Source organism: Salvelinus namaycush, chromosome 2, assembly GCF_016432855.1.
Source record: "Salvelinus namaycush isolate Seneca chromosome 2, SaNama_1.0, whole genome shotgun sequence".
In the NCBI taxonomy this organism is placed as follows: Eukaryota; Metazoa; Chordata; class Actinopteri; order Salmoniformes; family Salmonidae; genus Salvelinus; species Salvelinus namaycush.
This window is the reverse complement of record NC_052308.1, coordinates 12,563,847-12,580,268: the sequence shown is the minus strand read 5'-3', so window position 1 is coordinate 12,580,268 and position 16,422 is coordinate 12,563,847. Positions and strand designations below refer to the sequence as shown.

General features: G+C 43.7%; 2 protein-coding genes across 3 annotated transcripts in view; one reads left to right on the top strand and one right to left on the bottom strand.

Moving 5' to 3' along the window:
- LOC120059152 (E3 ubiquitin-protein ligase TRIM62-like) overlaps window positions 1-8,606 on the top strand; it is a 44,754-nt gene extending 36,148 nt beyond the window's left edge. For both annotated transcript variants that reach the window (XM_039007999.1, XM_039007992.1), the window contains exons 5-6: window positions 2,695-2,810; window positions 6,122-8,606. In XM_039007999.1, coding sequence (XP_038863927.1) covers window positions 2,695-2,810; window positions 6,122-6,675 — 670 coding nt within the window. In that variant the 3' untranslated portion in view covers window positions 6,676-8,606. The remainder of the gene's footprint in view (window positions 1-2,694; window positions 2,811-6,121) is intronic.
- On the bottom strand, window positions 8,486-16,396 carry LOC120059166. Its single transcript, XM_039008012.1, has 3 exons — window positions 15,978-16,396; window positions 12,791-12,940; window positions 8,486-11,229 (listed from the first exon to the last, which is right to left on the bottom strand). Exons 2-3 carry the CDS (start codon window positions 12,936-12,938, stop codon window positions 10,541-10,543), a joined length of 837 nt encoding a protein of 278 aa, XP_038863940.1. The 5' UTR covers window positions 12,939-12,940; window positions 15,978-16,396; the 3' UTR covers window positions 8,486-10,540.
- Window positions 16,397-16,422: the final 26 nt, after the last annotated feature.

Below are 16,422 nucleotides of genomic sequence, written 5' to 3'. Positions count from 1 at the left end.
GGTCTTCCAAATGAACAATGACCCCAAGCATACTTCCAAAGTTGTGGCAAAATGGCTTAAGGACAACAAAGTCAAGGTATTGGTGTGGCCATCACAAAGCCCTGACCTCAATCCCAGAGACAATTTGTGGGCAGAACTGAAAAGTGTGTGCGAGCAAGGAGGCCTACAAACCTGACTCAGTTCCACCAGCTCTGCCAGGAGGAATGGGCCACAATTCACCCAACTTATTGTGGGAAGCTTGCAGAAGGCTACCCGACGCATTTGACCCATGTTAAACAATTTAAAGGCAGTGCTACCAAATACTAATTGAGTGTATGTAAACTTCTGACCCACTGGGAATGTGATGAAAGAAATAAAAGCTGAAATAAATCATTGTCTCTACTATTATTCTGACATTTCACATTCTTAAAATAAAGTGGTGATCCTAACTGACCTAAAACAGGGAATTTTTACTAGGATTAAATGTCAGGAATTGTGAATAAACTCAGTTTAAATGTATTTGGCAAAGATGTATGTAAACTTCAGACTTCAACTGTATATAGTACACAGTACATACATACATACAGTGGGGAGAACAAGTATTTGATACACTGCCGATTTTTGCAGGTTTTCCTACTAACAAAGCATGTAGAGGTCTGTAATTTTTATCATAGGTACACTTCAACTGTGAGAGACGGAATCTAAAACGAAAATCACATTGTATGATTTTTAAGTAATTCATTTGCATTTTATTGCATGACATAAGTATTTGATACATCAGAAAAGCAGAACTTAATATTTGGTACAGAAACCTTTGTTTGCAATTACAGAGATCATACGTTTCCTGTAGTTCTTGACCAGGTTTGCACACACTGCAGCAGGGATTTTGGCCCACTCCTCCATACAGACCTTCTCCAGATCCTTCAGGTTTCGGGGCTGTCGCTGGGCAATACGGATTTTCAGCTCCCTCCAAAGATTTTCTATTGGGTTCAGCTCTGGAGACTGGCTAGGCCACTCCAGGACCTTGAGATGCTTCTTACGGAGCCACTCCTTAGTTGCCCTGGCTGTGTGTTTCGGGTCGTTGTCATGCTAGAAGACCCATACACGACCCATCTTCAATGCTCTTACTGAGGGAAGGAGGTTGTTGGCCAAGATCTCGCGATACATGGCCCCATCCATCCTCCCCTCAATACGGTGCAGTCGTCCTGTCCCCTTTGCAGAAAAGCATCCCCAAAGAATGATGTTTCCATCTCCATGCTTCACGGTTGGGATGGTGTTCTTGGGGATGTACTCATCCTTCTTCTTCCTCCAAACACGGCGAGTGGAGTTTAGACCAAAAAGCTCTATTTTTGTCTCATCAGACCACATGACCTTCTCCTATTCCTCCTCTGGATCATCCAGATGGTCATTGGCAAACTTCAGACGGGCCTGGACATGCGCTGGCTTGAGCAGGGGGACCTTGCGTGCGCTGAAGGATTTTAATCCATGACGGCGTAGTGTGTTACTAATGGTTTTCTTTGAGACTGTGGTCCCAGCTCTCTTCAGGTCATTGACCAGGTCCTGCCGTGTAGTTCTGGGCTGATCCCTCACCTTCCTCATGATCATTGATGCCCCACAAGGTGATCTTGCATGTAGCCCCAGACCGAGGGTGATTGACCGTCATCTTGAACTTCTTCCATTTTCTAAAAATTGCGGCAACGGTTGTTGCCTTCTCACCAAGCTGCTTGCCTATTGTCCTGTAGCCCATCCCAGCCTTGTGCAGGTCTACAATTTTATCCCTGATGTCCTTACACAGCTCTCTGGTCTTGGCCATTGTGGAGAGGTTGGAGTCTGTTTGATTGAGTGTGTGGACAGGTGTCTTTTATACAGGTAACGAGTTCAAACAGGTGCAGTTAATACAGGTAATGAGTGGAGAACAGGAGGGCTTCTTAAAGAAAACCTAACAGGACTGTGAGAGCTGGAATTCTTACTGGTTGGTAGGTGATTTAAATACTTATGTCATGCAATAAAATGCAAATTAATTACTTAAAAATCATACAATGTCATTTTCTGGATTTTTGTTTTAGATTCCGTCTCTCACAGTTGAAGTGTACCTATGATACAAAGCATGTAGAGGTCTATAATTTTTAAGTAGGAAAACCTGCAAAATCGGCAGTGTATCAAATACTTGTTCTCCCCACTGTACATACACACATGTCAGCTCCGACAGATCCAGCTCAGGGAAGACCAGCTCACGAGCTCCATCAGCAGGAAATTTTAATTTAAGAATGGAAAATTGTGTTTATGCAACACATGTTAGTGCATTGAATCACATTGAACTGAATCGCATTGATTCGTAATCAAACTGAAACCTTTTGTTCCTGTATCGGAGCCCAGGCATCTAGATACATATCGAATCTTCTTGAAAGGGAAAGATGCATGTGGGAGTGATGAAAATGACTAATGTGGGGGTTGACACAGTAATAGCATTACAGCTGAACCCCCCCCCCCTCACCCATGTCAATCTACACTGCTGTAGAACATTAAGCCTTGGGGCATCGAGAGTCTGACGGATGCTTTTATCAACAACATACAGAGAAAATTGTGCAGTTACTAGAGACGTCTCACAGAGGGCGCAAAGACGGTCACTCGAGACATCTCACAGAGGGCGCAAAGAGATGTGAATGTAAGAGTAGATTATTGACAATGACATTGATCGTCCTTCTTCCCCCACAGGATAAAAGGAAAGATACATGAGACCAATTTAACATATGAAGATTTCCCGACCTCCAAGTACATGGGGCCCCTGCAGTACACAATATGGAAGTCTCTATTTCAGGATATTTCACCAGGTATGCACCACCTATGGTTACCGTTAACCCTCACCCAATTAAACTGTGTAACAGCATGGGCTTCAACAGGAGCCGCTTATGAATTGTTAGATACTCCCAAATACCTCAACACGTCAATCAGTAATGATACAAATCGTTGTCTTCCACCATGGAAGGGTAGCATAGATTGAGGTTTAAATTGGGCTTTAAATTGATGCCTTGTACGGAACAAGGAAATAATAGTAACCTTGGAACAGACTCACACAGTGGGAGCTAATCCTGCATTAAAATAGATGGAATGTTTGAGCTTTAGGAACTGCGTGGTGAGAAAATGGTGGCTGGAGGGTTGAGATGCCCTTCTCTGTTAGGAGAGCTGATGTCGAGCTATTCTCTCTCCCCCTCTCCTCATATTCTCCCTAAGCCCCCAGCCATCACTCACTCTTAGAGAAGGTTATTTAAAATAATGCACCAAGGAATATTTCACTCCTTCAATAGATTCACCCATTTTGGCCTGTAGCTGGTGAGAAGGCAGGGTGGTTTCTTGGCCTCCCTTGACTGCGTGCCAAATGGAACAATTGGTTCCAATCCATCACCACTGGCTGCCACGGTGACAGCACAACGCCTTTCGATCCCATCAGATGATAGTTTAGGGGAATAATAAGTCTATCTCTTCTATCAAACCCGTGCCTTTTTTTAATCTATGTTCCCAATTAGAAAAATAGCATGTGAGTGTGTGAGAGAGCGGGTATGAATGCATTTGTTTGTATGTGTGCAAGAGAGTGGCATTGTAATGGATTGATTTAAACACACTGCCTGGCAATGTCATTGTGTGGTAAATACATTGTCCTGCCTGCTGGCTACTGGCCTGGCCTCCTGTTTATACTGTAAGATATAACTACAGAGGAACAAGGGGGCGATTTGGCAAATTCCCCTCTGTCTGTTTTATTCTAAACCACCTCTAATAATGGGAGTGAGTGAGGAGAACAAGCCGCCATTGTTCCTCTAGTTCAGTTTTCCATAATGACTGAACAAAAAAACTCAAGGTAGTGGAGCAGGCAGGGGTGGAGTGCTATAGCCAAACTCCCTCTGTAACCCACAGAACTACATGTAGCTGGCAGCCTCCAGCCATGCCAACACAGAGTTGTAGACTCATACTCTATAAGGTCTATCTATAATGACTGCTTCCCACCTCCCACCACAGCTCTATTTCCATACCTTTGCATGACACTGAGTACAACATCAAACAGTGGAGGCCAAGGTACTTTGAATGTAGGGTAACATGGGGTAAGATGCCCCCCCATTCTTAAGATCAATGTCTAACTGCTGACACAAAAAAGCTAAGTTTGGAGAACATTTTTTTAGGTGGATGATGGCCATGCTTATGGTAACAAACTATAAAGGAAAATAAATGGCTACAGTTGATTTTTTAATTTTTTTTTAATCAAATGTGTTTTTTAGGAAAGGGGCATTTTTCCCCATCTACCGAGGTAACATGATTTTGGAACCTGGAACAACCTTTTCAGTGGCGCCACAGCTTTCTCCAGTGTCACCGGGTTTTCTAGTGTCACCGGGTTTTCCAGTGTCACCGGGTTTTCCAGTGTCACCGGGTTTTCTAGTGTCACCGGGTTTTCCAGTGTCACCGGGTTTTCCAGTGTCACCGGGTTTTCCAGTGTCACCGGGTTTTCCAGTGTCACCGGGTTTTCCAGTGTCAGTTTTTTTTTCTTCTTTGCTTTCTTCCTTCTCTTAGTTTTTTGACTTGTCCTCCGGGACTGTAGCCGACTCAGCCTTTCTTTGCCTAGGCCTCGCCTCCTGTATCCTTGGCCTGGGAACAACTCCAATATGACCTTTGCTGCTGTTTGTTGTAGTAGAACTAGTACTTTAAACAAAAACAAACAAATAAACAACTCATGAGTATTGGTTCAATAAACACTTATTTCTAATCACACTATATGCTACTTTATATTTCCTAAAATGAGTGCTGACGTTCAGAGCAAGGTCACTGGAGACCTGTGGGTGCTGGGTAGGCTTTGTTGTGGTGGATGTGGCAGAGGTTGATGTTGTGGGATATGGATGGATAATTCTGTGTGCTGCTTCATGAAACAATAAAACCAGTCTATGCCTGCCAGTCTAACCCTGGCCCTTATTCTAACTTTGACCCCTAACCCTAATCCTGCTAACTGGGGGTTAGCTAGCTATGCTAGCAGACATTGGCTTATGCTAACGAGCTGATAAGCGTTTATTTCACCTCAGACTTTCGGCTAGTGAGGTTGTTAGTTAGCTAACTGTGCTAGCCAGTGCCTAAATTACAGCTAGAAACAAATGATCAATCATAAAGCATCTCGCCCCCAACATACTAACCTAACATATTACTACTTTACTCAAAAACAATCAATTTTTCTCTCTAAACAAGTCGATGATTTATCTTAAGGTTTCCCTTCATGTATATAAAAGAAGAAGAATCATTGGATCTAAATGACCCAAAAAATGTATGAAACAGAAAATTTGTAGTTGATCGAGACTAGTGGCAGCCAGAGGAATTGTTGAGAGAAATTTGTGACATCTTGTGGTTTTTGTGAGAATTACAGGGGGATTTTCAGTTTTTAGCATTGTCAGTGTTTGAACCAACAGTCCCAAACATGGCTGATATAAATACTTTTTCATGATTTCTTTATTTCCTGAAATATGATAACAGTAGATGTAGGGTGTATTACAAGAGTGGATTATTAGGCTACCCATGAGTCATCCCAACACCATTGACAGTTCCTTATTCTGTTCCTGATATGGTCCTTCAGCGGCATCAGCTCATTTTTGCTAGAGCAGAAACACCAGCTTGAAGCTACAGTCAGTCAACCTACAGTGACCATTGCAGACAGAGACTGTGCCATTGACACAGCTCAGCTCCCTCCAAACGGAATGTCCTTGGTCCTCTCCCATCCATCTGATGTATCACTTTTTAAATATAACGTTTTGGAGATCAATTTGTATGCACTTGACGTCAGGACCCCTCTCCAGTTCAGGGACTGGCTGAAATGGGATGCCAGGATATTTTCACTGCCTCAGCATAGAACTCAGACAGTACAGTGTTGATAGTGAAAATGGAGTGCACCAAATGACACAGCAGTTCTGGAGCTAGTGTCTGTCAGAGAGGGAGCGTCCTCATAACATATTTTATACGTGTTTTTCTCTCTTGGAAAACAGTATTTCAAGAAGATGTCTTTATCTGTATCCTGTAACTGTATTTATCTGGGCTAGCCCTGTCTGCTTGTCTCTGGTGTGTCTCCACGTTAACCCTGTATCTCCATACATATTGTGTCCCTTCTCTCTCTCCGTAGTGCCAGCAGCTTTGACCTTAGACCCCGTCACAGCCCACCAGAGACTCATCCTATCAGATGACTGCACCATCGTAGCCTATGGTAACCTGCACCCCCAGCCGTTGCAGGACTCACCGCGACGCTTCGACGTGGAGGTGTCTGTGCTGGGGGCCGAGGGCTTCGGCTCCGGGGTGCACTACTGGGAGGTGATGGTGTCTGAGAAGACCCAGTGGATGATCGGCGTGGCCAACGAGACGGTCAGCCGCAAGGGCAGCATCCAGATCCAGCCCAGCCGCGGCTTCTACTGCATTGTCATGCACGACGGCAACCAGTACAGTGCCTGCACCGAGCCCTGGACCCACCTCAACGTCAAGAGCAAGCTGGAGAAGGTGGGCGTGTACCTGGACTACCCCAAGGGCCTACTGGTGTTCTACAATGCTGACGACATGTCCTGGCTGTACACCTACAGGGAGAAGACGTTCCCGGCCAAGCTCTGCCCCTACTTCAGCCCCGGGCAGAGCCACGCCAACGGCAAGAATGTCCAGCCGCTGAGAATCAACACCGTGCGTCTATAAGAGCTACACACAGTGTCACTAGACAGATCAGATCACTCACCTCAACCCTAACCTGACAATAGGATGATGATGATGATGATGATATAACTAAGATCCTAAAGACAACTAGTTTTAAAATGAAGGAATATGAGAAAAAGAACAGGGTGTATGACTATGGAATGTTTATTTCTTTCTGTCTGGTTTGCGGGGGACAGGAAGTTTGTGTCCTGCTCTTTTTGCCTGTCGGTGTGGGTCCTCACTATTCTCACCTGGGAAAGACTATTGGAACGCTGCTCCAGCAGCATCGCTCCAACTGGAGCCCTGGTTAGCTTCTTCACTGGTGTAAGGAGAGACTCTGTCTGCATAGATGTCATCCCACAATGCTTTAGTGGGTGGATCTCTGTGTGCTGTTGCTGTCTGAGGACCACCTTGCACAAGCCCAAGGGCTCTGCTCTCCTTACAAGTATCCAGACTGACAGATGGCTGCTCTCTCTCTCAGCAGCCAGACATTTGACTCTGGTCACCTTTCTTCCTCTGTGCAGTTGGCTTAACCGTGTTTGTGGAATGTGTCTGACACCCCTATGGTCCTTTTTCTTTGGCATAGTTAGCAGTTGTGAGTGGTGGCAGTGAGTGCTGGTCCATGTCCCTCCATGTACCTGTACCCTTTACTGATGAAAATGATGTCGCAGCTCTTGATTATTTTCCCTCAGGTCACACGTGCACTTTTCCATCGTTGCCAATGTCAGTCAGTCCAAGACGTGCTGGAACGGCAGAATCATGGTCCGTGTGGTCTAGTGATCGTCACTGTAGTAGTATCCTCACCGCTCCTTCCTTTCCCCACGAGTCATGCTTTGTTGGTTTATTCACCTCCAGCATGCAAGCGCTCTACTCTAGCTGTCCTGTACCTGTGGTTATTTATTCACTTAGTGTTAACACTCGTACATTCCTGATTCCATCTCCCTGCCTCCTCCCTCCCATGACATCTCTTTATCGCATTGTAGTTGTCAAAGGGCAATCTCAATAAATTAATCTTGACTACTGCTGATTTACACTTGGCCTATGGGGCAGAGAACACTTACGACTCGAGCAGCATGACGCTGCAATTAATGAGCTCTAGAATGATTTTAATCAGTCATTCTGTCTCTTTTTCATTTTTTTCTTCAAATATGTTGAAACTAGTAAATGCTATGAATACAATGTTTTTAATATATTTATAGATTGTCTAAATAGTTGAAAGACTTTAAGGATATACAAATGGCCAAGGAGAACAATATTACAGTACATTATTATACTGCCCTGGCCTATCATTCTTTTAACATCCATTTAGTTCCATATGGCTGTTGCAGCGTAAACAGAATACACTGATATGTTTTGAGGCTCAGTTCATGTTGGCTCCTGCCCCATATGCCTCGTGCTCTTGTGATCCCCTGGTTTAAGGCCAGTCCTCTAGATTGTTAAGGGACAAGAGCTTGTTATTATACAAAGTCCAGCATGGAGAGAGCCAGGGGGGTGAGTGTGTGTGTGTGTGTGTGTTTATGTCTGTATGTTAGTGTGTGTGCATGTTCTGGCCTCCTCGTCTGTGAGGTGAAGTGATAAAATATCACATCTGTACTCCCTATGTCCCTGCCTCGTGTGTTTGTTCACTTTGAAGAACTGGGGCAGGTCTCTACATTGTTGGTACAGTATGCGTAGTATGATGCAGAACCATGTGGAGTGTATTTGAAGCAAGACTGCTGTCCTGTGATATGTACACCAAACAGGAGATGGTTATTGTGGGGTGGTGGTGGGGGTCATAATAATGACCATTATATGAACACTTTTTAATGAGGATTGTGTCTTTTGGATGATGGCCGCTGTGCACCCATCGTTGTGCAAACATACTCTGGTGTGCTTCTGCTGCTAGAGGTCCATGACAAATGTTTTCATGTACAATTAAAGACAGGTAAAACCAACGTCTCATTGACTTTGTCCTTTAGAAACACACTGACACACATACTGGTACATTAACATGAAGCTCTAATACATTTGTTGAGTCCTTTGACAATATGCAAGTGAAATGCTTACACAGAATGTCTAACAGAACTCCACTAGAGAGCAGCTATAAGATATCAGTATGAGAGAAATTGCCTGTGCAAGCAAATGCTTGTTAACATACATTCTGTGTCAAGGTGCATATTTCAGCTGAGATGTGCCAACTCCCAGCCCTGTGAAAGTCTCTGGCTTGCCGTGTCGGGGAGGCAATGTACTCCCTTTGTTCTCTGTTCCTCTCGTTCACATGCTGAGGCATTTCTCAACTAGATGAATAGAAATCTGCGAGTAACCCCGTGATGGATCACACTGTCTAATCTGAACACAATACAACCTCACCGCACGGAAGAGCCTTACTGTGTTGTCTGCCCAGGAATTATCCCTCACGCACTGTCTCCCTGTCTGCTGTCTGTCCCCTGTATCTGGGGAGAACGCCTGGAGATCTCAGAATGCCTTCTAAAAAAAGGGAGATTTGATTTATATTTTTTTATAAAACTGTTTAAAGTGAACATCGGAAGTAAGAAGCAACGGTTAGCCAGATATTTGACATCAATGCTGTTGTTGGAGGCCACTTTATGATGGCAGAGCTGCTTGTAGTTTGATGGCCTCATGCATAATTATTCATGCTATTTTGGGGCAGGTTGATACCAGTTGCATCATTATTACAGGCGAACTGTGGACCTGGCAACGGAGCAGTCAACAACAGAGAGCCTTTGTTCATGTCAGTCAGACCACCAGGACATCTCAGTAACATTTTCATCTATATTTCTGTTTTCTACCTTCAGTTACACTCCTGTAATGAATCTAACTTCACATCAGGGGAAGTTGTCCATTTAAACTGAAAGATATTTTCCCAGGGGGAGATCCTCGTTATGAAACCCTCACCATATAAGTAACGTGGCTCAGGTGGGAGTGTTGTGTGTCACTGTCCCCTACTAGGGAATGGGGATGCGAAGGATAAAGTTGGGCTGTTCTCTCACAGGTACCATAACTGTAGTGACTGAGCTGGAGAGAGCGCCTTCACTCAAAATTATGCCATAGACATTATTAGTAGACCAGATAGTGTTGGCCAGAGTTTAGATCAGGGAGTACGTAAACACAGTGACCTTGAGAAAGATGACGAATGGAACTCTGCTCACAATGATAATATTTTGTTGAGCGTAATCAGCATGCTCTTATAGTTTGAACAAAGGCACAGTCTGAACAGAAGCTAATTATTCAGATGATTATTGGAATTAACGTAGCCTCTGAAGGGCATTTTCAGTCCTTTTACAGCAGTAATGGTTGTGTGAGATGTTGCAACTTGCATCGAGACCCTCCTGCTGGGAGAAAATAGTTTGAAAATAGCTACCAACTATCCCATAGAGAAGAAACAATATGATATATTATGCTTCGTGGATGAAGATAAAGTGAGCAAGCCTTTCAGACCTTAATGATTGAATTTACGTTATCAACTACATTAAGATCTTCAAACTCCACTCCAGCATTGTCTCTGTATGCCTGATTAGTAGGATATTCACACTGAGGTTTAGAGGTAACACACAGACAGTGAGCAGACACATTAACCCTGTCATTATATTCACCCCCAGGCAGGGAAATCGCCCGAGCCCATGCTGGCTTCTGTCTGTGTGTTCCTCCACAATACCAGTGAGAGGTATGTCTCCTAGTCCTTTTTTCTTTTTGTGTCCCTCTAGTCTGTCTGCTGACAAAAACTCCAGGGATAAGAGGACAGCATTTCCATGGTGACCCAGTGACAGCTGCATGTTGTTCCCAGAACATGGGCTGTGAACGGAGCATCTGGACCATGTTGTCTCTGTGTCAACAAACCGTGGGGCTGACGCCACTGACATCACAGGTTTCATAGCCGTGCGTGGTGCAGGGAGTGTTTGAACGGGCAGTTGAATGTCAGTACCATGTTCCTCCTTGTGTGTCTGTGTGGTTGTGGGTCCGTCTCTGTGTGGGCCAGGTGTCGTCTGAGAAAGCCCCAGCCCACCGTCAGCACCAGCAGGAGAGCCAAGGTCACAGTGGCCAAGCCCCAGCTGGGCTCACCCAGAGCAAGCAGGACGGTGTTGGGGAGGCTAGGGAGACACAGAGTGAGGGAGCTGGTCCTCTCCAGGCAGACCTCCACCCACAGCACCTCCAGTCTCCAGCCCTGACCCCCACAGATGCCACAGACAGCCCACACCAGCAGACAGCAGAAGAAGCCAAGGATGTGGGACAGACAACTTCCCTGGTCCTGGTCCTCTCTCCCTCCTCTCTGGGTGTCTGTGTCCCTGCTCTGCCAGTTCTCTACCTCCAGTGTCACACCGTCGTGAGATGCAGGATTTTTACTCTGTTTGTCCACGTCTCCATCCACTGCTCCGCCACCACAGACTTGGGGCCACTGCAACCACATGGCGGTCTCCACAGCAACCAGAGGTGTGGTCATCAGCAGCACTGCCCAGTAGATGTAGCTGAGGAAGAGCAGGAAGCACAGGGCGATGACATCAGTGGACATGGAAAATTGAGGTAGCCAGGGCTCTGTAAACCAGAGGACAACCAGGAAGGCTGGGGGACAACAAAGACCAATCAATCGGAGAAATGTGGAGGATGGGACTGGCAGCATTAGGACACTGAAATAGCCTATAGATATTTTACATTTAAGTAATTTAGCTCTTATCCAGAGCAACTTACAGTAGTGAATGCATACATTTTCATACATTTTCGTACTGATCCCCTGTGGGAATTGAACCCACAACCCTGGTGTTGCAAGCACCATGCTCTACCAACTGAGCCACACAGGACACTATAGAAGTGTAATGGGGAAATGTAAGATCACAAAAGTTCATATTTAGTTTAGAGTGATTAACAGAATGTTTAGCATGTTAATATATTTGCCCTTTCTGTAATACATGACTTCCAGTGTTTGTGACACTCAAGGTGCCGGTTGATGGCCATTAGACTTCATCCTGAATCTTATGGATTATTCTCATATCTGTTGATAGTAGTTGACACCAGACTGGATGTGCAAGAACCGAGGACACTGATTATTCACTGTTGTATTGTATTGATGACATCCTGTGAACACTGTGTGATTCTGCAACAATTGACAAGGTCACTCACTGCCTTTTGTTTTGACTTCCTACAAAGGGCCTGTTTCCAATGGCATTTTCTCTGCTTCTGTGCTGGGTACGCAGGGTGCTTCTGTGCTGGGTACGCAGGGTGCTTCTGTGCTGGGTACACAGGGTGCTTCTGTGCTGGGTACGCAGGGTGCTTCTGTGCTGGGTACGCAGGGTGCTTCTGTGCTGGGTACGCAGGGTGCTTCTGTGCTGGGTACGCAGGGTGCTTCTGTGCTGGGTACGCAGGGTGCTTCTGTGCTGGGTACGCAGGGTGCTTCTGTGCTGGGTACGCAGGGTGCTTCTGTTCCCTGTTGCAACTTGTAATATACCGGCTTGGTGCCATTTAAGTAACAGGGTTGAGGTTTTCATCTTAAATCAGCCATAAATCCCCTTGACAGGGAGAATCGAAGCTTGTTGTGTGCAACAGATGGGGAAATTGAATGCAAGCTTCGCAAAAAAAATGTATTGTTAAAATATTTCTAGGCTGTCTATCTACGGGTAACAGGGTTGACGTGTTATGCTCGACCCACTCAGTTTTCCATCACAAAACACCAGAAAATGGCCGAAAAGAACCAGCTCACCTGCTTGTACACTATCTGATCAATGTTTCTTTAAAAACAATATTTTTAAAAGGAACAACTTCACCATATTAAAACAAGAGTTGACATTAGAATGAGGGACATAAATGTATCACTTCTCACATCCAGGCTGTATCACAACCGGCCGTGATTGGGAGTCCCATAGTGCAGCGCACAATTGGCAAAGCGTCGTCTGGGTTTGGCCGGGGTAGGCTGTCATTGTAAATAAGAATCTGTTCTTAACTGACTTGCCTAGTTAAATAAAGGTTAAATACATTTTAAGTACTTTATTCATGGAACGACCTATTGATTTTTGATTGACACAAAGTCTGCTCTCCTTTTTGTTCAACTGGAAATTCCTATTGCAAGGAGTAACAGGTAGTTGTAGCTCTGATGTACACAGCAAAAATAGGGTTAGAGATGGACACTTACTTGTGACTACGAGGTCTGTGAAGAGCAGCAGGCAGTTGCAGCAGAAGCTGACTGCACTGAGAGAAGCAGTGACCATGGGCAGGAAGAGAAGACTGCAGGCCAGTTTACACACGCACACCACAGCTGCTCCCTCCAACACACCATCCATGGCTAAGACAAAACAACACAGACAGAGGACTATATTACAAACCATTATTAGATTATGAATGGATTATTACTCTGACTCTTCCCCTTGGAACATACTGTTGAAGTCGGAAGTTTACATACACCTTAGCCAAATACATTTAAACTCAGTTTTTCACAATTCCTGACATTTAATCCTAGTAAAATTCCCTGTTTTAGGTCAGTTAGGATCATCACTTTATTTTAAGAATGTGAAATGTCAGAATAATAGTTGAGAGAATGATTTATTTAAACTTTTATTTCTTTCATCACATTCCCAGTGGGTCAGAAGTTTACATACACTTGGGTCAAATGTTTCAGGTAGCCTTCCACAAGCTTCCCACAATAAGTTGGGGGAAATTTTGGCCCATTCCTCCTGACAGAGCTGGTGTAACCGAGTCAGGTTTGGGGTTCTCCTTGCTCGCACACGCTTTTTCAGTTCTGCCCACACATTTTCTATGGGATTGAGGTCAGGGCATTGTGATGGCCACTCCAATACCTTGACTTTGTTGTCCTTAGGCCATTTTACCACAACTTTGGAAGTATGCTTGGGGTCATTGTCCATTTGGAAGACCCATTTGCGACCAAGCTTTAACTTCCTGACTGATTGCAGCTGTTTTTATCTCAATATTAAATCATATCTGGGTAACAATTTAGTACTTAAGTTAGTTTTCCATTAAAATTGTCAAAAAAAAAAAAAAAATCCTTGCAAAAAACTATTTCTCAAGCAAGAATTTAGCTAGGTGCAATTTTCCCTCAAAATGTTTATAACTGGGCAAATGTTGAGGTCTGCTGAGCGCAAACTTGAACATTGTGAACATTTAAGTTACAGTTTTAACAGTGGCCATGTAGGGTACTGTGGCTATTTGATCATAATGTAGTAGGCCTACCAGAGTGGCCTACCATCAAAAACAATGGAGAAAATACATCCCATAACATTTTAACATGGACATACAGAGGCTGTTCTATCATTCAGCCTACAGTAGCAGCCAATGTGTGGTGTTCAATGTATGCCTCCTGTACATTCCATGAGACTTTTGAGAGAGAAAAAACACGCAGGGCTTGACATTAACCTGTTTATCCACTTGTCTGAAAATGTGACTGAAAATGTTGTTGTGTTGTTTGATGCAAGAAACCACTTTACAAAATGAAATGCATTATTAGTCACATACCATTGTTACTGAGAATCAGACAAATTATGCTACCCTCTGCCTGTTGGCTATTTAGCTTATTCAAGCCTGTCTCAAAATACAACACTGCCCCTTTAAGACAAAAAAAAGCTCTTCACCTGACTCGCTTTTAAAATATGTCTATAAGTGTACACATGTTGTGCTCTTGTAGGAAGCAATCCCTCCCCTATTGCTGGCTACAAATGATCTATAACTGGTCTAATAACTCACTAACTAGCAAAAGATATGAACAAAATGTGCTCACGTGGCTACATGCAGCTCTCGCTTTGATCTCAAAACAAGCGCATCTACGCATGACAGCTCATACAGTAAAAAAAAAAGTCCAGTTAAAAGTAAACGTTACAGATCCATATATGGCAATAAATAATTTGCATATAGGCCTACTGCAGCTCTGATTGGTTATGCCGCACCAGTTTGTCTAGCGTATGGGCAGATTAGTGTGTCAATCACAGAGGGTTGGTGGTACCTTAATTGGGGAGGATGGGCTCGTGGTAATGGCTGGAGCAGAATTTGTGGAATGGTATCAAATACATCAAACACTTGTTTGATCGCCCCGACCTCGGGAGCGAACCAGGGACCCTCTGCACACATCAACAACGGTCGCCCACGAAGCATCGTTACCCATCCTTTGTGGAGCGATGCTCTAGAAAGTTGAGTGAAGTGATATCTCGAGTTTCTCTGTGGGCCAGTATTTCTGCGCCGCAGTCCCGGGGAGGCTGCGCGGCAGTTTCGAGGGGAGGGTAGAGGAAAACTGAAAACTAGCTTTTATTGGCAGAGGTTTGGAACTTTCTTTGTTATTGGTCTATTAAAACTGATTCTACCTGGCGATGCAACCAGGCAAGCTAAAACTCCACCCATGCAAAACCTGCTGATTAGTAGATTGTATTTTTTTGTGTAGATTGTATTTTTCAACGAGCAACTATTAGAAAATAATACTAATCCATTTTTTCACACTTTTACAGTGTTAGTTTCATCAGCTGTTGTACTACAATATGATACAAAACACAGGGAATTTGAATTTTGACTGCACTTGGCCTTTAAACTAACTCAAGGCATATTGTGTACATATTGGACCATGGCCTTCTCAGTCACCCATTACTGTTTTTAGTCACTGAAATGTCAATAGAGAGAAATTAGATCAGTGTCTGATTTTTGGGGTATTATGTTAGCCTTTCAACTTCTGAGAAACATAACAAACTTAAAGCATTATCATCCACCATGCACATGTCATGAGAACTCCTTTATAGATGGATGTGTTCTGTTGGGAAATTACAGCATGTTGTTGGGCAACATTGCCATTGATAGTAGGCTACTGTCTGTATCAGAAGTTCATCACTCAGATGGTCTTATCTAATAGTGCAGTGCTGCCATCTCTTACTAAAGCATGCACAGAGGATTCAAGTTACCCTACATCTCTATAGCCCCCAGTGTTAGTTGGAAAATATAGTTTTAAGAGTTAGTCTACCATATCTTGTGCTTGACCAGCTTTAGGGAGTTTATGGAATGAAAAATGGCTAAATGTATGGTTGACTAGAAAAAGTGATTACAGCACAGAAACTAATAGTAATATCATGGTATAATACTTATATTATATATATATTTAGGCCTGTTCAACATTTAAAAAATACATTATCATAGTATAATTATTATTGTTTCAAGGTAAAACACCAAATAGGCTACTCTGTGCTATAGGGGTAACATGAACAGTATAACAGAGACCCTTATTTTCAAACCTTATCCGAAAAATCCTTTACATTTGAGAAGTAGCCTATTGATGAGAGATTAAAAAAAACAAAAAAAACATGTGAGCGTCAAGCAATGAGGATGTTTGCTACCTGAAACGTCCAATGACTGATTTTGTTTTCCAGTCACAAAGACCAATACGATATGCGAACCCCCTGACGCGTGCCTTCAAAGAGCGGGACCTGTACAATTTACAATGTATACTTCTGCGAGAATTCAGGGCATTGTTTGTTGAGAATTGTTTAATTGTATCCATTAAATGCAGCTTATTTTTTTCCACTCCTGATCACATACTGTAAATCTGTGCCTTGAAATTATGGTACAGACAGTTGACTTCCTGCCACACCAAAGGCTTGTCAATTATGTCACTACAATTACGCATAATCTGCTGAACCACGTTTATATCGCGCAAATATTCAAAATTAACATATCTATATTTGTACTTTTGTAGGCCTATTTCTGAAAATCTGCTTAAAACGGACCGCTTCAGTGAAAGCAATTCCTAGCTTGCAGCACCCAGAAGTGAACAGATGGCGA

What these genes read in the sequence shown, in the direction of transcription:
- LOC120059166 (XM_039008012.1), bottom strand. Translation starts at nt 12,938, where the DNA reads ATGGATGGTGTGTTGGAGGGAGCAGCTGTGGTGTGCGTGTGTAAACTG. An exon ending in CACAGACCTCGTAGTCACAA is followed by an intron (nt 11,230 to 12,790) that starts GTAAGTGTCCAT and finishes GTTGTCCCCCAG; the next exon opens with CCTTCCTGGTTGTCCTCTGG.